Raw genomic sequence first — 24,854 nt, forward strand, 5'->3', positions numbered from 1 at the left:
AGGGTAGATTTGATGCTTTTTAAACTAGAAAATTGTAATGTTTTGAGTTCCCAAGTTTACCTGAGAGTTTTAATGGAGAAATAAACACTAGTCTAGCTCCATATTCCACACCTTTAACAATTTGAAAAGTGGAAACGTGTAATCAGCTGAGAGAGTTCATCTTTTGCTGATTCTCAAACAGCTCTGTGGGTCTGGTGTTTGTGTGGTTAAACTTTTCGTCTGTCGTTTTGGTGACCTGTTTATCTGCAACTCAATAGAAAACATTTCTCATAATATTAACACTTTATTCTTGCAATATTAGTAAAACTTAATGCTTATAATATTACGACTTTAATCTCAAAATACTATGACTACATTCTCGTAATATTGCGACTTTATTTTCTATACATGACTCAAAGTTAACTGTTTTTATTTTGTACAACAAAGCACAGAAATTAAGCAAATTTGTGTTTGATAGATTTGGCACTTCTTTCTTGTAACAATACTTATTGGCAATAAATCTTACGCTGTTGGAAAGACCGTTAAAGAACCATTCAGGATTATATATATTTTTTAACAGTAATTGAAAAACTGATCAGGATGTGTCATCAGATATGAGAGGAACATGTAAAGTTAAAGAAAGCTCAATGACCAAAGACTAAAAAAACTAAAAGAATAAAACAGGAGTATATGTTAGCAGTACTTAGTTGGACAGATAGAGAAGGCTTCGACCCCAGAAGGACTACAAGACAGATGCAGAGCTGCTACTTTCCTACTTTTCTACTTTTGCCAGGTCATATATCACAACCAGGTAAGCTTATTTGGGACAGGCTTTTTAATTGATTAGAAAGTTAGAGTTAATCTCAAAATATTACAACTTTATTCTCGTAATATTATGACTTTATTCTCTATGTACGACTATATAAAAAAGTTAACTGTTTTTATATTTTTTTATGCGGCCCATACATGCTACTGTATGGATTTGTTTTAGTGATCGCACTCAAAAAATCCACTTAATTTGGGTATTTTGAGGCCTAATTGTCCAAAACATATGCACAGCATTGTCACTGCCCATGTTTATAACTCCATGCCTGAAGTTGTTGTTCCACACAGTGCAGTTTGATGCCTATCAGAGGTCTGCAATCTGGAATCTCACCATCCAGCTGTAAGCTGATATCGCAGACCTGCCGTCTGGCGGGCTTTTCTCAGTTTCTGAATAAATCTGTATTCGGTTTCAAGACGCCGATACTGGAGACGGTATTTAATTGCTTTTCCATCTATTATTCATATGTATGGAGGTAAGGCTTGTAAACTTATTGCACCCTCTCTAGAACTTTAATTAAGTTGATGTTGGTGAAGGCGTGATAAAAACGGAAATTAGCATTAGTCTTATGGCTTTCATTAGGGGCATATTAAAATAGAGTACACCAACCAACACAGGATGTAGTAAAGTCAGCTGCCGTATTTAAGACACATCAGAGCATGGGCACGTGCTGCCTTCATGTCTTATTGGAAACATCTATTTATAAGATGAGCTATATGTATATTTTTTTGCTTTGGGAATCAATTTCTCAATAAATAATGAGATAGCATCCCAAAAATGATAACTTATTATCTCAAAATATGAAAAATCATCTCAAATGAACAACGTAGTATTCCATTATAGTGAGATAGCACAATGAAGTATTACGAGAATAAAATCAAAATATGAGATTACATTCAGAATAATTTTAATAATTTTAATATTTCCTCGTAATGTTATGACCAATCTCGTAAACAAAAACAGTTGACTTTAAGTCATTAATCTCGTAATATTATGACTTTTTTCCTAAATCAGCTGTTTTTATTTACAAAATTAAAGTTGTAATATTACGAGATTAAAGTCTTTAATCTCGTAATATTATGACTTTATTCTTGAAGTCAGCTGTTTTTATTTATGAGAATGAAGTTGTAATATTATGACTTTATTTTCGAAGAGTTAACTGTTGTAAATTATTTGTGAGATTAAAGTCATAATATTACGAGAGTGAAGTTGTAATATTTTGACTTTATTTTCGAAGTTAACGGGTTTTATTTATGAGATTAATGTCGTAATATCTTTAATATCTTTAATGTCTTTAATGTCTTTAATGTTGTAATATTTCAAGTTTGTTCTCAAACGTCAGCTGTTTTTATTTGTGAGATTAAAGTTGTAATACTACGAAAGTAAAGTATTTAATCTCACAATATTACGACATTTTCGAAGTCAACTGCTTTTTATTTACGAGATTAAAGTCCTAATACTACAAGAATGAAGTCATAAAATTATTACGACTTTATTTTCAAAGTTAACTGTTTTTATTTACGAGAATAAAGCCGTAATATTACGACTTTATTTTCAAAGTCAACTTGTTTTATTTACGAGAATAAAGCCATAATATTACTCTTTATTTTCAAAGTTAACTTGTTTTATTTACGAGAATAAAGCCGTAATACAACTTTATTTTCAAAGTCAACTTGTTTTATTTACGAGAATAAAGCCATAATATTACGACTTTATTTCCAAAGTTAATTGTTTTTATTTACGAGAATAAAGCCATAATATTACGTCTTTATTTTAAAAGTTTTTTTTAACTGTTTTTATTTACGATATTAAAGTTTTAATATTAATTACGACTTTATTCTAAAAGTCAGCTGTTTTTATTTGTGAGAAGTCATTACATTATGAGAATAAAGTCGTAATATTAGGACTTTATTCTCGAAGTTTATTGTATTAACTTTATTAAGAGTTGCCATGAAACTCCGGGTTAATATTGGTTATTGTAGTGGTGGATACAGGGCGGATTTAGGACCCGGGGGAATCCGGCTGTTGGCTGGGCTGAATGGCACCTGTTGCGTTCAAAGGGAAGCGGGGCGCGAGTCCGCGGCTCTCTTACTGATTATCCCTCACCGCGGAGCTTCATCCACCCCATAAACTACAGATACACCTCATACACCTCCAGCTCCTCTCCCGCAGCCCTGAGGGAATCACCCCGCCGGGGAGGCGACGAGCCGCGGCCGCTGTGTGTCTGAGGAGCCACGGGGGGACGACGGTAACGCTACAGGTACCGCAATCAGCCCGGAGGAGACTGAGCTCTATCAGCACTTTCTCTTCGACTTTATAACAGTTTTAGCTACAGTTATCTACTGTATTCTGTGTTTAATTCGAGTTTATGTGTTTATCTGTCGTTTTAGACTGTTTTTATCATGTTTTTCCTCTTTAGTTTCGAGTTATTGAACGTTAAACGCCCACAGCAGCTCCACCAACCTAACACTGTTTTTATTTTCCACTCAGAAACCTGTTAGTGTTTAGTTAGTGTGTTGTTTTACTTTTACTTATATAATTAAACTCATTCTAAGCGAATCAGCCTATTACTAAAAAAATACTCAAATATCAAGCTTAGTTTTGTCTCTTAGAAAAAACACGTAGTTATTCCGATCCTAGACTGCCTTTAAAAACTTCCTTGTAACGTTATCGTTTTATTGAGTCGAGTTTCCTGTTCGAGGCTCTCAGTTTTTACCAGGCTGCTGCTGCTGCTGTTCTCAGTGTTGAGGAAGTTAAAGAAGCAGATTAAACACTGATCTCAGATTCTCACCATTATTTCACAACATTTCACCACCTTTTCACCACCAAAACATGATCAATTTAAACTTCCAGAGTTTTATAATTTCACCACAGCTGTAGAAACTAGTTTTAACTTCACATCAAACCAGCTAAACACATTTTAAGTCAGTATTTATTGGTGAAAGGTTTGAAAAAGTTCCAGTGACAGATCACTGTAGAGCGTAGTTTCCACTAAAAAACATCAGATATCATTACAGAGATCTTCTTTCTACATGTCGGGAACATTTACTAATAATAATATCAGATCTACAGGTCAATCTCAAAATAATAAAAAAGAGCATCTCCAAAATTAAAATAACGCAAAATAAGATCAAATCTCAGAATAATGACAGAGCATCACAAAAAATGTAATATCTCAAAATAATAAGATAGTATCTCAACATATTAAACGAGCATCTCCAAAAACAAGATATCCTTTAAAAAAAATAAGACAGTATCTCAAAAAATAAGATATTATTTAAAAAAATGAGAGAGCATCCCCAAAAATAAGATATTCAAAAAAATTAGATAGTTTCTTAAAATAATGAGAGAGCATCGCAAAAAAAAGAATATCTCAAAAGAATGAGAAAGCATCTCCAAAAATAATGTGAAAATATCTCATAATAACAAGATGGAGGGAAAAGTATGTTTTTAAGTTAACTTAAATCACACCTCAACATCTCAACAAAAATAAAATTTCTAAAAAAAAAAAAAGTAAGATAGAGTCTCAAAAGAATTACATGGTATCCCAATAAAATAAGATTTCTCAAAAATCATTATTTGTAAATAATTAATAATAATGGGAACAAGAAAGTGCTGTTTTTTTAAGTGAAGCGTGTATCTAGTCAGAATAAGGTTCTAGATCTGTAGCTCTGATATTGAAGGAACTATTTGAGGATGGTAAGGCTGGAATGTGGTTCACTACGCCTTTCATTGTTATGTTTTACGTCACCTTGCGTCACGGGCAGGTGAACCTGTCTTGTAGCCTGGGAGGTTTATTCTGAGTTCACGAGATCTTCAGCTTTGATACTATTGTTAAATTAATAAATCTTGTACCTCACAATGTGAGAGAGAATGAATGCGCTAGGATTTACTTAAAGAAATACTGATATTTTTTGTCAAAATTAAAAAAAGAATGAAACTTTTTAAAGTGTATTAAAATAAATAAAATGCATCAGTAGTTTAGTTGACAGTAGTCCATAAAAAGACATGTCATTTATTATCTTTGTTTTGCATCTTGGCATCATGTTCTCCTCCTCCACCAGTCTTACACACTGCTTTTGGATAACTTTATGCTGCTTTACTCCTGGTGCAAAAATTCAAGCAGCCAAGCTCAGTTTGGTTTGATGGCTTGTGATCATCCACCTTCCTCTTGGTTATATTCCAGAGGTTTTCAATTTGGTAAAATCAAAGAAACTCATAATTTATATTGTATCGTGAGATGCCCTCTGATTCCCAATCCTTAGTATGCACTAGATATCTCCGCTGAGATTAAAACTGGGATTTAATTTCTGAAACAAGTGTGGATTTTTGGCTTTTTCAATTCATTGATCTCTCTCATGGATTGGCCTGGAATTAATTGATACCTGATCCATATATTTTTGTTAATATCAGGGCCAATATCTGATTCAAATTAGAGATTAAAGATCTGTTCCTTTATAGTGCTGATGTTATCACCATCACTATGATGTTCACTACTATCATTATCACTAAGCCACTGAACTGATTAAAATAGCTGCAGCATCAGTAGTTCTAAAGTTGGAATGGTCCAGCCCTAAGAGTATTGTTCTTGGTTCTGGTTCTCGTTCTCTGTTCTCATCTCAGGTTGACTGTAAACGCTGCATTGTTTATTTGTTGTATCCAGCTTCCTGCTAAACACGTGTGAAACAGTGCCTGCAGCCGCTTGTGGTGAGCTTATGCAAAGTGTGTGGTGTTTTTTTATTTTTTTCTCTGCTCATTAAACACAGTGGGACACAGAGGGAGCTCTGGCCAGGTCCTGTAACCACCTGTTGCCACGTCGTACCTGCTGGGTGGCGGCCAGCCATATCAGGTGTGGCGAGCTGTTTGCTCTCAGGTGCTTCATTGCTCTTCTTCTGTGATCTGGAGGAGGAGTGTTCACTTTACTTTACTTCACTTCATGCCTGACTTAAATTCTTCTGTTTTTCCAGCTTTTAGAAGCTGTGGCTCGTCTGTGAGGATGCGTCTGAGGCGTCGCATCTCCCCGCTGAAGCTGGTGGTCCTGGGTGGCGCGCTCTTCATGCTGGCGCTGGTGATGCTGCAGAAGGACGTGGGTAGCGGAGCTCAGGAGCCCTGGCTGCAGGACCTCTCCAGCAGGAAGGAGCGGATGCTGGAGATGGTCCGCGGGGCTGTCAACAACTTGGCCGTCCAGATCAGAGCACCGCAGCCCCCGTCGGATGAGCAGCAGCCTACCGTCAATCAGCAGTGTCCACCAGGCTTCTACACCCAGGCTGATCTCGAACCCTGGATAGACAGACCCCCGGAGGACCCGGGTAGCCAAGGGGCTGAGGGCAGAGGCTTCCAGAAAGACAATCTCTCCCCGGATGAAACGAAAGAGAAGGAGGAGGGCATGACCCGACACTGCTTCAACCAGTTCGCCAGTGACCGGATCTCCCTGCACCGCAGCCTCGGCGAAGACACACGGCCTCCAGAGTGAGTACACTTTACAATTTCACTTAATTTCAGCTCATTAGATTCCATTAGACCATTTCACAATGGCTGCACAATGCTCTGTTTTAGTGTTGTCATCACAATGCTTTAGGCATTAGGGCTGCAACAAATTATTATTTTGGTTTCATTTCTATAGCGCTTTTTACAACAAAAGTAGTCACAAAGCAGCTTTACAGGAAAAACAGGTCCACTCCTCTTTATGAGCAGCACCACAGAGATGCCATTTTTTTATGGTGACACAGTGGCAAGAAAAAACTCCCTTTAAGAGGGAAAACCTTGGAAGGAACCAAGACTCAGTCAGAGGAACCCATCCTACTCGGGTTGACCCGCTCAGTACAAACAAACAACAAACAACAAACAAATAACAGAATTAATGTGAGCTATTGCTAATGTAACAGGTACTAATTTATGAATATAAAAATATGATTATATCTGTTGTCGATTATATCGATGAATCGTTGCAGCCCTAGTGGGCAAGCTCAAAGGTCACATTGAATTAGGTATAAAATATTGACATATTGAATAATGCAATTTATAATCGCCAACATTTTTGAATATCGTTAGCGATATTATACCCTGAAATATTGTGCTATACCACCCACTCCTAATTATCACCTCAGAGTGATAATTTATATATATATATATATATATATATATATATATATATATATATATATATATATATATATTATCACTAATTAATATTTATATTTTGTTTTTTATTCTTTCTTTATTGTATATTTTCTATTTTTATCTTTATGCGGCATACTTGGCGAGGGGCAATGAAAGAATTTCATTGTACGAGGAAACTTGTTTCTTACTGTGCACATGACAATAAACTCTTTTTTAGAGAAAGAAAAATTCACACTGTTCTCATTCCCCATTATATATCTACTAGAGACTATATCTAAAGATTATATTATATCCGTCCAGTATCATTTATTTTACTTTAATCCTGAATATATATATATATATATATATATATATATATATATAGATAGATAGATAGATAGATAGATAGATAGATAGATAGATAGATAGATAGATAGATTTTTGCAGTGCATTATTATTAGTATTATAAGTATCATGACATTCTGGATCATTGACTTCTTTTACAAATCTGATAAAATTCTTATTATATTTTTAAATATCTCAGTTAGGGGTTGTGCCATATCATATCCTATGCAATAATAAAATTTAAATTAGACTTTGTTGCAGTAGTGCAGGGGTCAACAAGTGTTCTGTTTTGTAGAATGAAGTGTAATGGGATGGAGTGCTGCTACAGACTAGTAGCTCTCCAGCCCAGAGGGTTGTTGAACCCAATTGCAGAACAGTTGATCTCAAAGCAGGTGAACCCAAGAAGAAAGTAAAAAAAAATCAGGCGGGCTCGAACCCGTGTCAGGGTCGCGGTCCAAGTTCATATTCATAAAGAGATCATTTAAGAGATCAGAAATAAATATTTGGTGGAATAACCCTGGTTCGTTTTTAATCACAGTTTTTTTAATCATGCATCTTGGCATCATGTTCTCCTCCTCCACCAGTTTTACACACTGCTTTTGGATAACTTTATGCTGCTTTACTACTGGTGCAAAAATTTATTCAAGCAGTTCAGTTTGGTGGTTTGATGGCTTGTGATCATCCATCTTCCTCTTGATTATATTCCAGAGGTTTTTAATTTGGTAAAATCTGGATAGAAATTGTAGGTTTGTGGTTTTTGGCACCCGGTTAGCGCCCACCCTTCTGTATAATATTTGTTTCCTGGGCCAGTGTGCTGTATTTACACATGAACTGAGGTGAGCAGGATCATATTGACATATTGAGCAGCAGCTTTCTATGAGTGCTAGATAAACAGCTACTGATAACGGTATTTACTGTTCTGAAATGTGCTTTTGATTTGAAGGACCTGCTAATCAGGCTTCCAGCAGTGGCATGGCCTCCAGGATCAGGAGGAGGAACTGCTTTAGGCTCGGGACACATTTCCCTCCTCTGTGCCGCTGGTTTAATAGATGTTTGGAGATTGTTTGATCAGTGGAGTGGAGTGGTGTAGTTTTCCAGGATTGTGAGGATAATTACGTGTACAAGTGCACTGTGGTGTTAGCAGACATGTATATAAAGTACTAGAGACCCAGACTTGAATAAAAGTACAAGTGCTCTATCAAAATCTGACTTGAGTAGTGGACGTTGAAGTGTTCTTTGAGCACCACACTTAAACGAGCATAGTATTAGTAGTAGTAACTCATAACATGATCAGGATATATAGATCATAAGATATAAGGTAAACATGCTGAGTTTAAGCTGTGGCAGCTGGAGCCAGCAGAGCTAAAGCCAGTATTTTCTTACTTTAACTTTGTGGTATATCACCAAAAAACTTAAAACCAATTTCCACACTCAAGGTTGCCAGGTATAGAACACAACAGCATTTAAACAGTGTGCTACATCAATGGAAACAGGAGAGCTGGCTATTTTTTACCTGCAGAACAGGTAATCAATGTGCTTCAGTAAGGTTGCTAAACATAGCTGGGCAATTTACTACCAACGCTAACGTAGTAGAGACATATATATTTTAGACTTTAAAACTAGTTGTCTCTTGCCAGCCTGTGTCAATCTGAGGATAGAGGATCTTAAAATTGTTTACTAATCATATCAGCAGTATATTTTTAAAAGCCTATCTGAAATACAGTCAGTGTTTAATGAAACATGCAGTTGGGTTAATTTTTTAAACGGTGTGATTTTAGTGCTGTTTAGTTGGATAAATGACGGAAAATTGTGAGTGAACATCACTGTGAGATGGTATTTGAATTTTAGTAATTTTAAAGATCTGGTTTTATTGATGAATTTATACTGCAGTTCTGCTCAGAAATAGGTAAATATATTTCTACTAGAAGGCGCTCTGGTCATTTGTTTGTTTTACTTGCAACATGCAAAATAAAGGAAATAAAATAACAATCGGACTGTTATTAGCATTGTTCGCAGGTGTCCTCAATAGCCTGAGGCGGTTATATATAAGGTCAGCATTCTTTGAGCAGGGTTGTTGTTGTTATAGTAGCCATTATTACTACTACAGATTAATAGTTTTGAGTACAGAGCTTTGTGCTCACGTTTTTTTGTAATAGTCTGTTGAGCTGAATGTTTAAAAGGCAAGTGTTATAGTTAGGGATTCACAAATGTGACCTCTGTATTATTTGGCACCTCTTAAATTAACAGATCTATTGAACAATAGAACAATAGATCTATTGAAACTGATAAAAATAAACAATAATGATCTTAAAATAAATTATTTTAAAGTTTGGTCCTTTCCAGCATACAATAAATGTGTCGGTTTAGTATGGGTTTGAAATATTTGCCAGATCGGCTTAGTAATATTTTTTATATATATATATATATATATATATATATATATATATATATATATATATATATATATATATATATATATATATATAATATATATATATATAATTAATAAAAACGTGTATTGTAGGTTAGGATGAAAAGTATATATTTAATATATATTTATATATATATATATATATATTTTTTTTTTTTATGGTGGCTGTCACATGCACTGTTTTATAGATATACATTATATTATAAGTTATATATTGGTTGTGCTTTACTTTTAACTGCAAACATGGTAGTAGCTCAGAAATGTTATGTATAAACCAGGCTACATTTTAACTGTATTGATTGTGTTTTTATTATATTTCAGGTGTGTGGAGCGTAAGTTCCGGCGCTGTCCTCCTCTTCCCACAACCAGCGTTATCATCGTGTTCCATAACGAGGCCTGGTCCACGCTGCTGCGCACGGTCTACAGCGTCCTGCACACGTCTCCGGCCGCCATGCTGAAGGAAATCATACTGGTGGATGACGCAAGTACGGCAGGTGGGTGCAGCTTTATCAGCTCAGCCTGAACTCCAGAGGTGGATCTTCAGCCTCGGTTTATTGGGGGCAGTTCTGCCCTCGAACGCAAACAAAGCACAACTGTTACAGAGAACTGTGTGAGACTGCGGCGCCTGTGTTTGTACAGTGTGGCTGTAGTTGGTTTAGTGAATAAATGAACATGAAAATGAAGCACCAAGATCAAATACAAGTTCAGAATAGCCTCTTACCAAAAAAATCTTATGCGGATTTCATTTTCCAGCAGGACTTGGCACCCTGCCCACACTGCCAAAAGTACCAATTGGTCTTATATAATATTCTAAATATTAAATAAAAAAAAAAATAAACGCAAAAAAACACGATTTTCACATTTTGACCTAAATTACTGAAATAAAGTAATTTTTCAATGATACACTGGTAGTTAAATGATGAGTATTTAGTAAATGGTGATGGCTAAAATAACAAAAAAAAGATGCAGAGCTTTCAGACCTTATATAATGCAGAAAAAAAACAAGTTCATAAATCAATATTTGGTGGAATAACCCTGGTTGGTTTTTAATCACATTTTTTTTTCATGCATCTTGGCATCATGTTCTCCTCCACCAGTCTTACACACTGCTTTTGGATAACCTTATGCTGCTTTACTCCTGGTGCAACAATTCAAGCAGTTCAGCTTGGTTTGATTGCTTGTGATCATCCATCAATTTGGTAAAATCAAAGAATCTCTTCAAACAAAACAAAAATCCTGTTTTCTATGTCTTCTATGCTCCAGAAAAACAGGTGGTAAATGGGTGGTAAAATCGCTCTAGCTTTCAATAGCAATATTAATATGTAAATCTGTAAATCAGGTAAAGGCTTGTGAACACCCACACTCATATAGGTTGTGAGGTAGTATCTTGTGGAATGAGATTGAACACTCAGCATGCAAACATGCTCATGGCAAGTTCCGTTATCACTATTTATTGAACGATTTTGAGTTAAAGAGGAGGAGAAAATAGGATCCGTTTGGTTATAAATACTGTTTATTAAAATAGTTCCATTGCTGCTCTGTTTGTAGCTGCGTTTGTGCTGTTTGGCTTGTAAGTGCTGCATCGTTGCTAGGTTACCTGTATGTGGGTGGAGTAATACATGGAGAGCTTCGGTTACAGTGCATTACCGGCTGATAATGGCACTCGTAGAACACCTCTTAGCTAACTACATTGCAGGCTCCTTGATCCACAGTGTCACATGTGGGAATTACAAGTGGTGTAAATTGCAAAATGTTTGACATTTAAAACTACTTTTAACTAATTTAAACAATATATATATTAGAAGAAAAAAGCAGAATGCAGCTTTTAAATGGATGTTTCAGTTATTAAAGATGAAGATGTATTAGCAACTGACTTGAAATGGCTTTTGTAACACTGTGGCTTTATTTGTAGACGATAGAACACTGAGTTTTTTTTTTATGACGCATTTAAAACGTGGTGATATTATTCTGTGAAAAGAGAAGTCTGTACGTGAATAAACCAAGCGACAGCGTGGGTAGTGCTTTGCAACTACAGAAAGCTTCTTCTTTTCTTCTTCTTCTTCTTCTTTATTCTTACAGTTGAGGCATTCTCACAAGATGTCTTATCTCATAAGTTCTCAAGTCATTGCCCTATTTTAACTACTAGTCAGTTTAAGCTCTTGTGAGTTTGATCTCTGATAAAGCCTTGTCTGGTAATGCCTTGCACACTAAACCCTTGTGCACAGCAGGCATGTAAGTGCGAGAGACGAATGAGACGAGATGAGTGTGTTTGAGTCTGTTTGAGGTTTTGGTCACACCACCGCAGCTTTATGCATGCAGTGGAAAGTGCTTACTCAAATGAGTTCCTCTTCATGCACCATATAATATATTTTAGGTGTAGGTGATACAGTATGAGGTACATGAGGTAAGTATTTTAATACTTACAGTGATTTTTGTTCACTTCCACTTAAAGAATACTGATTAGACATCTGCATAGACCAGGGGTGTCCAAACTTTTTTTGTTGGGGGCCAGAAGGAGAAATATATTTGAAGCCACGGGCCACAGACTCTGTAATAAAACAAATAATGAAATATACCACTTTAAATAATACATTTTCCTGATTATTTCATTTACACACCATTTTACTTGACTTACTATCTTTATCTTTGACAGTGTTGTGTAAACTAAGATTTTTCAAATTGTCTCTTAATATTAAACTCCTCAATTACGGCAACTTTTAGGCTCTTTGGCCCGTTTTTCTGCGCTAGAAATGCGCACCCTCTCTGCTTTTAGACTCTTTGGCCCGTTTTTCTGCGCTAGAAATGCGCACCCTCTCGGCTTTTAGACTCTTTGGCCCGTTTTTCTGCGCTAGAAATGCGCACCCTCTCCGCTTTTAGACTCTTTGGCCCGTTTTTCTGCGCTAGAAATGCGCAACCTCTCTGCTTTTAGACTCTTTGGCCCGTTTTTCTGCGCTAGAAATGCGCACCCTCTCGGCTTTTAGACTCTTTGGCCCGTTTTTCTGCGCTAGAAATGCGCACCCTCTCTGCTTTTAGATTCTTTGGCCCGTTTTTCTGCGCTAGAAATGCGCACCCTCTCTGCTTTTAGATTCTTTGGCCCGTTTTTCTGCGCTAGAAATGCGCACCCTCTCTGCTTTTAGATTCTTTGGCCCGTTTTTCTGCGCTAGAAATGCGCACTCTCGCGGGCCGCAACCTTGCGGGCTGCTCCAAAAAAGGAAAGGGCCTCAAATGGCCCGCGGGCCATAGTTTGGACACCCCTGGCATAGACTTAAAGCAGCAGTTCTTAAGATTTATTCTTATTTTAAATTAGAAGTAATAGTTTTTCTAAATGGGAAGAGGGCAAACTTGATCATAAATGACATCAGTGTGCTTCTGCTACCAATCCTGCTAAGCCACATCTACTAGTGCATCAAAAAAATATATATTTATATATTTCTAGTTTCAGTACAGTACAGTAGTTTCAGTTCATGCATCGTCATTGGACAGCTCAGCACTGACTACACTGACTGCCAGTTATATTACCTCATATAGTGATTCAGTTCAAAATGTGAAACTCATATATTATATAGATGTATTGCACACAGAGTAATCTATTTTAAGTGTTTATTTCTTTTATTGTTGAATGAAAACCCAAAAATAAGTCTCTCAGAAAAAAATTATATTATTTAAGACCAGTTGGTTCTTTAGGCAGTGTGGGCAGTGTGCCAAATCCTGCTGGAAAATGAAATCTGCATCTGCATAAAAGTTGTTTTCAGCAGAGGGAAGCTGTAAGATATGAAGTGCTGTAAGATTTTGTGGGAAAACAAAACTGCACTGACTTTAGACTTGATAATAAAACACAGTGGATCAACACCAGCAGATGACAGACATGACTCTCCAAACCATCACTGATCATCAGTAAATTTTACATTTCATTTAAAGTAAATTAAGGGAGCAGAGTCTGGAGGAAGAGTGGAGAGACACACAGTCCAAACTGCTCGAGGTCTAGTGTGAAGTTTCCACCAATCAGTGATGGATAATAGTACAGATATTAAAACAAAATGGGAATTGGAGATGAACATTACAATTTCAGATGAAAACTGGAAATTATCATGTAGTAAGGGACATAAAATCACCCATAGTCAAGTTTGGAAGGAATTTGAATGGAAAGTTAAGATGAGATATTTTAGGACTCCCCTCATTTCATCAAGGTTGGGAGATACATCAGATAAATGTTGGAGGGGCTGTGGTTTGGTAGGAGACCATACACACATATTTTGGGATTGCCCAAAATTATCAGAATATTGGAAAAATATACAAAATGAAATAAACAAATGCTTAAAGATAGAACTGCCATTAGAACCATCATGCTTTATTTTAGGAATTATTCCAGAGGAAGTAACAGATAGAAACCAGATATTAATAGCAAGAATTCTTCTTTTGATCACTAAGAAAATGATTACAATCTCCTGGCTAAAGCCACAGCCCCCCTCAATACAACAATGGAAGGGAAGGGTTAAGGAGTTGTATTTAATGGAAGAAATAACTGCAAACCTACAACTAAAAACAGAATTTTTTTTGACAAAATGGTGTCCAGTTTTTTTTACATTTTTTCTGTTAGCATACACATACTGTGGTTTTGTTTTTTGTTTGTTTGTTTGTTTTGTTTTGTAATCCATGGACTGTCGAGTAAGACATTATACCAATATTATACCTGTATTATTTTGTAAGCATATGTTTTATACTACTGCACTTGAAAGAAAATAAATAAATAAATAAAGTTAAAAAAAAAAAAAGCATTTTTGCACCAGAAGTGTGAAGCAGCATAAAGTTATCCAAAAGCAGTGTGTAAGACTGGTGGAGGAGAACATGATGCCAAGATGCATAAAAAAAACTACGATTAAAAACCACCAGGATTATTCCACCAAATATTGATTATTTCTGAACTCTTAAAACTTTATGAATATGAACTTATATTTATATTTATATTTAATACTATGCTATAACTATAAATAGCAAAATCAGAGAAACTGTTTTTTTTTCAGAGCTGTACAATAGACTAAGTGGCTTAAAAAAAAAAACGGCCAAAAAAAATTAAAAATTTTTATTTATTATGGTCTGTCCGTTTTAAGCCTGTGTAATTTGCAGGTTTCAGTGGTGTGTAATGGAGCTCCTGGGGGGTGTGTTCTGATCAGTTTTAGGTGTTTTTAACTCCGTGTTTCTGTGCTTGTGTGTTTTTCTGCAGGTCATTTGCACTCGGAGCTGGATGAGTACGTGAAGACGCTGAAGGTGGTGAAAGTGGTTCGGCAGAAGGAGAGGAAGGGGCTGATCACAGCGAGGCTGCTGGGTGCCAGCTACGCCCAGGGCGAGATTCTCACCTTCCTGGACGCCCACTGTACGTATCCTGTCTCACTTCACACTGACTGATTACTCCAAAATAGAAGCAGCAGGACTGCTGTAGATGTGCAGTGTTTGATGAGAATGGGGGAGGGGTCACAGGGCGTGTAACGATACAATATTAACACGATACATTGCTCACTATAGCGATAATATTACAATATTGTGATTCTGCGATAATCGATATATATATATTTTTATTATGATGTAGATTCAAGAAGAGTTTATTATCATGTGCACAGTAAGAAACAAGTTTTCTTGTTCAATTAAATTATTTATTTTCACCTCGCCAAAGTTTACCACATTAAAAAAAAAGTAGAAAAAAAAATATATATATATATATAAATTCGTGTTTAATTTACATCCAGGATGGAAATATATAACATATATGATAACAGTAATGTGTTATCGACATTATTATTGAGTAAGTACATGATTATCTACAGCAGTGTAATATGAAAAAAGTTTAGTGCAAAAAGTTCAGTAGTGCAATTTTATAACTTTTTTTGCAAAGTTCTTCTGTTGATTGTCAATACGATAGCAACTTTTAATAATATAACAATACGATAAACTATTCGGTGCTTTCCAATTGCATATTAATTTATAATACTAACTTAGTTTGTAACTCAGATAAAAGATTACGAGTATACCAATTATTTTTTCTTAAACAAAAGGCACATTTAAGCAATAGTAAGGAACAGGGATGTCGCCATGTTTTAGCTTTAAAGTTTTGGGTATTTATTTGGGTAAAGGAGTAAAACTCTTCCGTTTATTTTACAGTAAGCTTAGATTTCCAGAGTTACATTAAGGCTGGGCGCAGCAGCATTAGCATTAGTGGCTAACCACTAGCGCTAGCTGCAGTTAGTGCTAGTAAATGCAGTCAGTGGTTCCTCCTACGTAGCTTGTTTTAACACGGTAAACACACAGACTACAGTCTGATATACTCACCTCTGAATGGTGAAAGAGCTAGTGCTTAGAGCTATTAGCTTAGCGGCTAATGCTAATACTCTACTGAAACTCCTGTATAACTCTGTACTTCAGCGGAGTGGCTTTAAATATCCATGATACATATTCAGAACTGGTCTTTTTTGACTCTGGTTACACTTGACACTATTATCCCATAATGCAATGCAAAGCAGAAGGAAAGGAACTACTTCCATCTGTAACAATATTAAAAATTTAGCAGCAGTTGTTTTTTTCCTATTTTTTACTTCCTCAATAAATAAATATATATAAAATATATATGTAATATATATATATATATATATATATATATATATATAAACTGAATTTTAAGGATTCAAGGCTGATGGTGATGTCTTTACATCATTAATTCTCGGCATTTTGAATCAACTGAAGCTTTTTAGATATTAAATTTTTCATTATTTCCCAGTAAAAGGGGAAATTGGCTTGTTTCAAAATAAAGCAAAATTACAGGGTGGTAAATAGGCTTAAAAAGCCACATCTGAATGATTTTCACCCCAAAAAAATCACAGACCTCCTACTTATTCACCAAAAATAAAACAGCTTAAAACTGAATGTTCCTGCGTAATAATCCGTGATGTGGCACCTTTTTTAATGCCTTTTCTAAAAGGCAATTTCTTATTTTCAAATTTCACATTGTATTTACAGTACAAAAGATCTTTGCATTGGAGACATTTGGGACATTTTTTCAGAACCTGTTCTTCTAGCGCGCTGTGAATGAACCAGACTGATAACCTTTAACCGGTTCTCTTTGTGCTGTTTTTAGTAAATAGAGATAAAGGGCAGAACAGAGAATAGAGTAGAAATTAGAGCAGAGAATAGAATAGAGTAGAGACGTGTACAGTATCATAACACTTTAAAATAGAACAGCTCCTCTGGGTCCTTTTTTTTGGTTGTTTTGTGTTTTTTTTTTTTGTTCCCTCCTCCTTTATCTCTTGCCATTTCCAGTCATTGTTGTGCAAGAGCTCAGATTTACATTGAACAGAAATGGGCTGGTTTCCCTCCAGTAAAATTTTATTAGATATATTTGTTCTTTGATCAGAACACTTGCCCTTTCTCTCATATAGTGTTTGTACATATTCCAGGTTTCAGCTTGTTAAAGGTGCAGTTGTTATTGTTACACTGCTCGTCTTGTCTAAGCAGTGGCCCTGTGACGTGTGTCGTCCTGAAATTGTGTAAATGTAACCCTCCCATCATCAACACAAATAGTTCAGAGCACAAAGAAAACCTGTAGAGCGAGTGATCAGAGAAATGATCCCGTGTCAGCCAAGCCAAACCCAACCTGACGTGGCTTTTTCCCCATTTAAATCATTAGAACATTGCTTAAATCCGATTTTTTGCTCACATCAGATTTGTCGTATCTTGACGATTCACATTCACTGTAAATGTAAGTGAATCTGTGTATCTGTGTGTAATGTGAACACAGAATCTGATTCTGAAAGTTGATACCTGTATAAACGTCTCCTTTTTCACCAACAACAAAAACCCTCATATTAGAGAGAGGAGAGACTCTTTATAAAGCTTTATAAAGGGAAATGGATGAGTTAGCAGCTCATATGTGGAGCATCTTTTGCTGGAGTGAAGAGTAAACAGCTGCTCTGAAGTTCATGCTCAGGTCCAGGAGGTGAAAAAAGACCAGGCGGTTTGCTTTTGCTGTTTTTTTCTTGTTTTTTTTTTTTTTGCAGCTATAGCTGCACAGCTGCACCAAGAGATGTGTTTGTGGGTATGAGAGAGAAGCATGTTGCATGTCCGTGGATTGGATACGTATTCAAATTTGGACCACTTATGAAAGTGATTTAAATGCACGTTCACACAGCCATGAAAATCAAAATCAAATCTGATCCACATTGAGCAAAAATCAGATTTGAGTCACTGTAGCCTGGTACTATAGCCATGTGAACATAGCCTTCTACTGTGTAACCGCTGTAAATCTGTGCAAAATGTAAAAAGTAAGGCCTAATCCGAATGGGATTAGTTTCTCAGGGGGTAATTTTGAGGTAATTTCCTCTTTTATGTGGGGTTTTATCCTCTATGATATATTTTATTCCTGTCCAGAACTACCATGTACGTGTTTTCTCAGATGTTTTTCTCTGAACTCCGTGCTCCTCCGGTAATTTTAGTCCCGTCCGGACGCACATCTCTGAGTTTCATCTCCTCACCTTTAATAAAATAGATATTTGTCCACTGCCGTGCAACGTAATTACACTTTGGGCGCGCCTCCGTTTCCTTGGACATCCACATAAAAAAACACAACAGCGAGTGGAAATGGAGGAGCTACTGAACGCCATGATGTCATGTGACTGAGAAAGTCTAAAAACTCACTGGTCCTCCTGTTTTTTCCTAAATATTAGATGAATAAAAAGGTTTATTATTTATCGTATTGTTATTTAGTGATCTTTTCTCTATGTTGTGCTGTACTGCTGATGTGTTTGTTATTTAATTGTTTATTTTATAATAAAACCAAAGAAAACTAAATGTTTTTCAGGACAATAAGGCTTTATTCTGTTCTATAGGCGAGTGCTTCCACGGCTGGCTGGAGCCTCTTCTCGCACGGATAGTGGAAGAGCCCACGGCTGTTGTGAGCCCTGATATCACCACCATCGACCTCAACAGCTTCCAGTTTCACAAGCCGGTATCCACCGCCCGCGCCCACAACCGCGGCAACTTTGACTGGAGCCTCACCTTCGGCTGGGAATCCATCCCTGACTACGCTCAGGCCAAACGCAAGGACGAGACCTACCCTGTGAAGTGAGTCACACAAACACAAATAGACACAGAGACGTGCATATATACATATATACTACCGTCTGTTTGTCAGGCACACACACACTCCCAAATACACAGCATTAAAAAATATATATATTATTTTAATTGGGATTAACCACAGAATATTGTTATTTTTTTATAGCGATCAACACCACTAATGTAAATATAATTTCATTTTGTATTACAAATAAATGTACTTGATTTTTACCAAATTTAAAATCATACTAGTGTGAATCTAAATGTCATTTTTGCCATCTTACAATTTTTGGATATATATATTTTTTTAGATACAAAACATTAAATTTATGCACTCAATGTTTTATCTTTTGACCTCAATTTGAATTTCTTAGTTTTGAAGGTAATAGAATTAATTCTATTGTTCTGATTTTTTTTTTAATCTAGAAATCATAAGTTGTTACTTTTTTTAACTGTTATGAAAATTCATGAATTACTCATAACATATGTAGATTTGATTGAAATATATATAATACTGATTTAAATTCATATGTCTGCTTTTAAGCTTAATAAACTCCGCCCACTAAATATTAGTGTTAAATTTTATCTCAAATCCCACTGTTATTATTGGATAAAAAAAATAAATAAACTTTTCTTTTACTCAGATTTGTAAAAAATAAAAAATAAGAAATATTGTCTTATTTGTAGAAAAATCATTTTTAAATATTTTTTTTCTCTTCACAGAACTCCAACATTTGCCGGCGGCCTCTTCTCTATTTCTAAAGCCTACTTTGAGACGATTGGAACATATGATGACAAGATGGAGATATGGGGAGGTGAAAACGTGGAAATGTCCTTCAGGGTTAGAGATCTTTTTTTATTTTACTTTTTTGCATAATTTACTGCACATATTGTCTGTTTTAAGACATGTTGCAAAGTATTGCTAATGCTAATGCTAATGCACCGGGTGTGCTCAGGTGTGGCAGTGTGGTGGACAGCTGGAGATCATCCCGTGCTCTGTGGTGGGTCACGTCTTCCGCACTAAGAGTCCTCACACCTTTCCCAAAGGAACTGAGGTCATCACTCGTAACCAAGTACGACTGGCTGAGGTTTGGATGGACGACTACAAACTCATCTACTACCGGCGGAACCAGCACGCAGCCAAGATGGCCAAAGAGGTAGATCACTTTTAGTGATTAAGCTCTTGTACTGAAAATCTAATATTATGTAACGATGGTTCTCAAACTGTGGTACATGTACCTAATGGTCAAATACCTCAGAAAATGAAATGCATGCACAAAAATATTAATGATTAAAATCTAAAAGGTTTTTACTTCTAATTTTCACCACATCCGATAAAATTACACTTCACAAGCCCTACAACTGAACCCTGTGGAACTCCACAATTCACAACTTATACTTTCTTTATTAGTAATAATAAAAGCAAATAACAGCCGAACGGTCCAGTGGTCTGAAGCCCTGCCACTATGATCGGGAGATCGCTGGTTCGAATCCTGGTAATGCAGCTTCCCATCAGCTGCCGGAGCCCCGAAAGAGCACAATTGTCCTTGCGCTCTCTCTGGTTGGGTACAGTACAGTAGATGGTGCTCTCTCTTTCCCCTCATCACTCCTAGGGTGATGAGGATCAGCACAAGGCTGCATCTGTGAGCTGATGTATCAGAACCGAGTCGCTGCGCTTTCCTCCGAGCGTTAGCGCTGTGATGCTACTCAACAAAAAGTTCGGATTGAGGGCAAAAATAAATTAGATTTTTGTGATTGGGACATCCCTAGTATATTAGCATCAGCAGATATATAATCTATATGTGTAGGATAATATAAGATTACTGCATCGGCCCAGAATTCTCACATTGGTGAATCTCACAATATTCAATCTTATAATATTTGTACTTTAAATCAAACCTTTTAGTTTACCATAATAGTGATTTATTTTAATATCTATTCATTGAAAATAAGCCAATGTTGCTGTTAAGCTATTCAAGTTAACCTTTTTTTACTTTACAAGCTGTGAATTACATTTACGATTCTTTTAATAGTCTTTAGCGAAGTTTCTGCTTCCTCTAAGCCAGCCCGTTTCGTTTTTGGTCATGCAGAACAACTACGGTGACATCTCTGACCGTCTGAAGCTTAGAGAAACTTTACACTGCAAGAACTTTTCCTGGTATTTGGAGAACGTCTACCCAGAAGCCTTTGTTCCTGATCTTACACCTGCTAAGTATGGAGCGGTGAGTACTTCATCTTCATATTTCATCTTACCGGTGCTTCTTAATCCGGTTCTGAGGGACCGAGTGACCTGCAGGGTTTCAGGTACTCCCTGATCCAGCTCACCTGATCCAGCTCCACACGGGCTGGACAACCATCTGATGTGAAACTGGATTAGATTAATTGTGAAGAGAGACCCTTAAAACTGGAAGGAAAAAGAAAGGAGACTGCATTATACAGTTTCTGATTCAGTTTCTCTGATTTTGCTATTTATAGGTTTATGTTTGATTAAAATGAACATTGTTGTTTTATTCTATAAACTACAGACAACATTTCTCCCAAATTCCAAATAAAAATATTCTCATTTAGAGCATTTATTTACAGAAACTGATAGAGCTTTCAGACCACAAATAATGCAAAGAAAACAAGTTCATATTCATAAAGTTTTAAGAGTTCAGAAATAATTAATACCGGTATTTGGTGGAATAACCCTGGTTGGTTTTTAATCACAGTTTTTTTTTCATGCATCTTGGCATCATGTTCTTCTCCTCCACCAGTCTTACACACTGCTTTTGGATAACTTCAAGCAGTTCAGTTCAGTTTGGTGGTTTGATGGTTTGTGATCCATCATCCATCTTCCTCTTGATTATATTCCAGAGGTTTTCAATTTGATAAAATCAAAGAAACTCATCATTTTTAAGTGCTCTCTTATTTTTTCCAAAGCTGTATTTAAAAATATGTAATGGTGTGTGTATATATTGAGATTTATTTTAACATCTTTCCATCACTTTGTGTTTTCTCATCATCTAGCTGAAGAATTTAGCCTCTCAGAACTGTCTGGATGTGGGGGAGAACAACAACGGAGGAAAACCAGTTATAATGTATACCTGCCACAACATGGGAGGAAACCAGGTATTTAACTCCATATTATTAAATATATATATATATATATATATTATTATTATTATTATTTTATTATTTTTTTTTTTTTTGTTAAGCTGCTGTACTTTTATACACTCGCACTAGAATCATTATGTACTATATAAAAGTTAAAGGTTCTGATGTATGCAAATATAATATATTTAATATAATATAATATAAAAATAAATCTAATATGCTAGAATTTAGCAAATAATTAAAAAGATAGGGGAACGTCTGTGAAAAATATTTCACATTTCTACTCTAGCCTGCATTGCGGCGTTCAGTAGCTCCTCCATTTCCACTCACTGTTGTGTTTTTAACGTGGATCTCCGTGGAAACCGTGGCGCACTCAAACTGTAATTACGGTGCGCAACAGTGGACAAACAGCTATTTAATTAAACGTGAGGAGACGAAACTCAGAGCACAGAGTTCAGAGAAAAACAGTAGATTATTCAACCTGTCATTTTCTCAAAGGATGTCTGAGAAAATATAGGAAAATATTGGCTACTATACTATTACAATAAATATGAATCAATAAACTAATGTCAACCATTAGACTTTAAACACTGACCCCAAAGATAAAAGGGGGGTTAAGCTCTGATGGCTTTCTCCATATAACTGCACCTATATTTACAAATTCATGAATCATCTTAAATGATGTTTTTTCTTTTTTTCAGTATTTTGAATACTCGTCACACAAGGAACTCCGGCACAACATAGGAAAGCAGCTGTGTCTGCATGCCAGCCCGTACCCGCAGCACGTGAGGATAGAGCTGTGCCAGCTGAAGGGGCGTGGCACCAGAGTTTCTCCTGAACAGGAGTGGATCCTTACTGAGGTAAATCTAATGAGTAAACTAACCTCCGGCCTGGAGGCGATTTCACATCCTGTTACTGACATTCTGTTAAGGTTCAGCTCACTCCACTTGTTAAATGTGGAATTCGGGCGATCAAATATTACCTGTTAATAAATTGGAGACGATCCACCTTAAACACGCCTGCTATAGAATAAATAAAGCTGGGTATTGAATTTGTATACCAATATAACTCAGACTGAAATGACAATATATTTAATATTTAAAAAATGTATCTATCTGATTGAGTTTATTCACTTATATATGATTTATAGGATTTTATATTAATGATCTAACATATATCGATTAGCCTTCCTCAGTTATTATATTACTAATGTTCTTATTTATACTTTTATTATCTCTAATGCTGATCTACAGCTCTGGACCCCTTTAAAAATTATGATTTTATTTGATTTTACCAAATTGAAAACCTCTGGAATATAATCAAGAGGAAGATGGATGATCACAAACCATCAAACCACCAAACTGAACTGCTTTAATTTTGCACCAGGAGTAAAGCAGCATAAAGTTATCCAAAAGCAGTGTGTAAGACTGGTGGAGGAGAACATGATGCCAAGATGCATGAAAACTGTGATTAAAAACCATCAGAGTTATTCCACCAAATGTTGGGCTTTAGACAAAAAATTAGAAATCTAAGCTTACTGTAAATAAACACGGAAGTGCTTCACTCACCCAAATAAACAGCAAAGAAATCTGTGTTGATTAACATCCAGCACTCTTTTAACTTTAATGGGTTTTTTTTAAGAATTAGAGTTTTATTTACTTAGGCGACACCCTTGTTCACTTCGCTGTAGGCATCCTTACTAGTGTTGCTTAATGTGCCTTATAATCTGGTGCAAATTATAGTCTAAAAATAATACACTACTTGCTTTTGACTGTGGTTAGCGACTAATGTGCTAATGCTAATGCTGCTGCACCCTGCTGCTGCACCCTGCTGCTGGAGAAACTTCACTGAAAACTCGCATGGAATAACATGGAAGTCTAAGATTACTGTAAATAAACTGATGAGCTTTACTCACCCAAATAAACAGTTTTTAAAAGAGAAATCTGTGTAGATTAACAAGATTTTTTTGTATTTTTTAAGACTTACAGCTTCCCTATTAGAAGGGAAACATGGCGACACCCTTGCTCACTTTGATGTAGCAATCTTACTAGTGTTGCTTAATGCGTCGTATAGGCCCGTACTCCTTATAGCCTAAAAAAATACGCTACTTGCTTATTTTTTAACTCTGTTTTCTGTTTATTTTTTTGTAGGATCATCTCTTGAAGAACCCTTCCTCCAACACGTGCCTCCACCTCAAAGCTAACCAGATAATCATGAGCCCCTGTAACTCAGAAGATCAGCACCAGCACTGGGTGTTCAGCTGACCTTCCCCAGTCCAGTCCCCCAACCAAAAGACACGATAAACTCAGTTCACTCGAGCCTGAGTGCACCGACAACCAAAGACCAGCACGATGCTGAAGTACTGATACAAACTCAGGGAGGACGAGCGTGAATGAAGCGTGGGAGCGACTCGTCTGCAGCAGTATTGTTTACAGGAGGCCGCTGAATGTGCTGCAACTACTTTTAAAGATACTGACAGTTTTATTTATTCGTTTAAAAGAGCGTGAGGAGGAAATGCTGTTTTTTTAAACTGTGATTATTGTGATGAAGCACAGCCGACGGCCTTTATCATGCCAACGAGACACTGCAGATATGTGATCATGTTATAAAATAATTTAATTGTGCAGAATTGCAGGGTCGTGTCCTGCCAGAAGCCAAGTGTGCAGTATCTCTTAATTATGCTCCAGTGGAGGGAATTAAAAAAAAAAAGAGATTTTATGAGATTTTAGCCATTCAATCAAATTATGCCAAAATATTATATCATATTAATCTTAAGCTACTTAATTTAAGTATTTCTATTGTTCTGCTGGACAGTTTAGGGTGTTGAATTAAATTGGGAGAAGAATGCTGTGTGTGAATGAACCCCACGTGAATTTATGTTCCTGTTGTAATTATTAAAGATTCCTTGTGAATTTTTTCAGTGATCTTAATTTCTTTACTGGTATTATTTTATTTATATTATTTTTAATTGGGTTAAAAAAT

General features: G+C 36.1%; 1 protein-coding gene across 4 annotated transcripts; it reads left to right on the top strand.

Moving 5' to 3' along the window:
* The first annotated feature begins 2,839 nt into the window (after positions 1 to 2,839).
* galnt6 (UDP-N-acetyl-alpha-D-galactosamine:polypeptide N-acetylgalactosaminyltransferase 6 (GalNAc-T6)) lies at positions 2,840 to 24,796 on the top strand. 4 transcript variants are annotated; one of them, XM_022677107.2, is made up of 12 exons: positions 2,840 to 3,062; positions 5,569 to 5,675; positions 5,770 to 6,271; positions 9,999 to 10,171; positions 14,899 to 15,048; positions 18,548 to 18,782; positions 19,500 to 19,617; positions 19,733 to 19,933; positions 20,867 to 20,998; positions 21,786 to 21,887; positions 22,574 to 22,732; positions 24,023 to 24,796. In XM_022677107.2, the coding sequence occupies exons 3-12, from the start codon at positions 5,799 to 5,801 to the stop codon at positions 24,134 to 24,136; spliced, it is 1,857 nt and encodes a 618-aa protein (XP_022532828.2). In that variant the 5' UTR covers positions 2,840 to 3,062; positions 5,569 to 5,675; positions 5,770 to 5,798; the 3' UTR covers positions 24,137 to 24,796. The 4 variants fall into 4 exon arrangements, with proteins under 4 accessions (XP_022532828.2, XP_022532826.2, XP_022532825.2 ...); XM_022677105.2 differs by having other exon boundaries at positions 5,569 to 5,651; XM_022677104.2 differs by lacking the exon at positions 5,569 to 5,675.
* The last annotated feature ends 58 nt before the right edge of the window (positions 24,797 to 24,854 follow it).

The sequence above is a fragment of the Astyanax mexicanus genome, chromosome 13, assembly GCF_023375975.1.
Source record: "Astyanax mexicanus isolate ESR-SI-001 chromosome 13, AstMex3_surface, whole genome shotgun sequence".
Taxonomy (NCBI): domain Eukaryota; kingdom Metazoa; phylum Chordata; class Actinopteri; order Characiformes; family Acestrorhamphidae; genus Astyanax; species Astyanax mexicanus.

Coding starts and splice junctions, on each gene's coding strand:
- galnt6 (XM_022677103.2), top strand. CDS start 5,739: ATGCCTGACTTAAATTCTTCTGTTTTTCCAGCTTTTAGAAGCTGTGGC. Junction 19,618..19,732: donor ACGTGGAAATGTCCTTCAGG/GTTAGAGATCTT, acceptor GGGTGTGCTCAG/GTGTGGCAGTGTGGTGGACA. Junction 19,934..20,866: donor CAGCCAAGATGGCCAAAGAG/GTAGATCACTTT, acceptor TTGGTCATGCAG/AACAACTACGGTGACATCTC.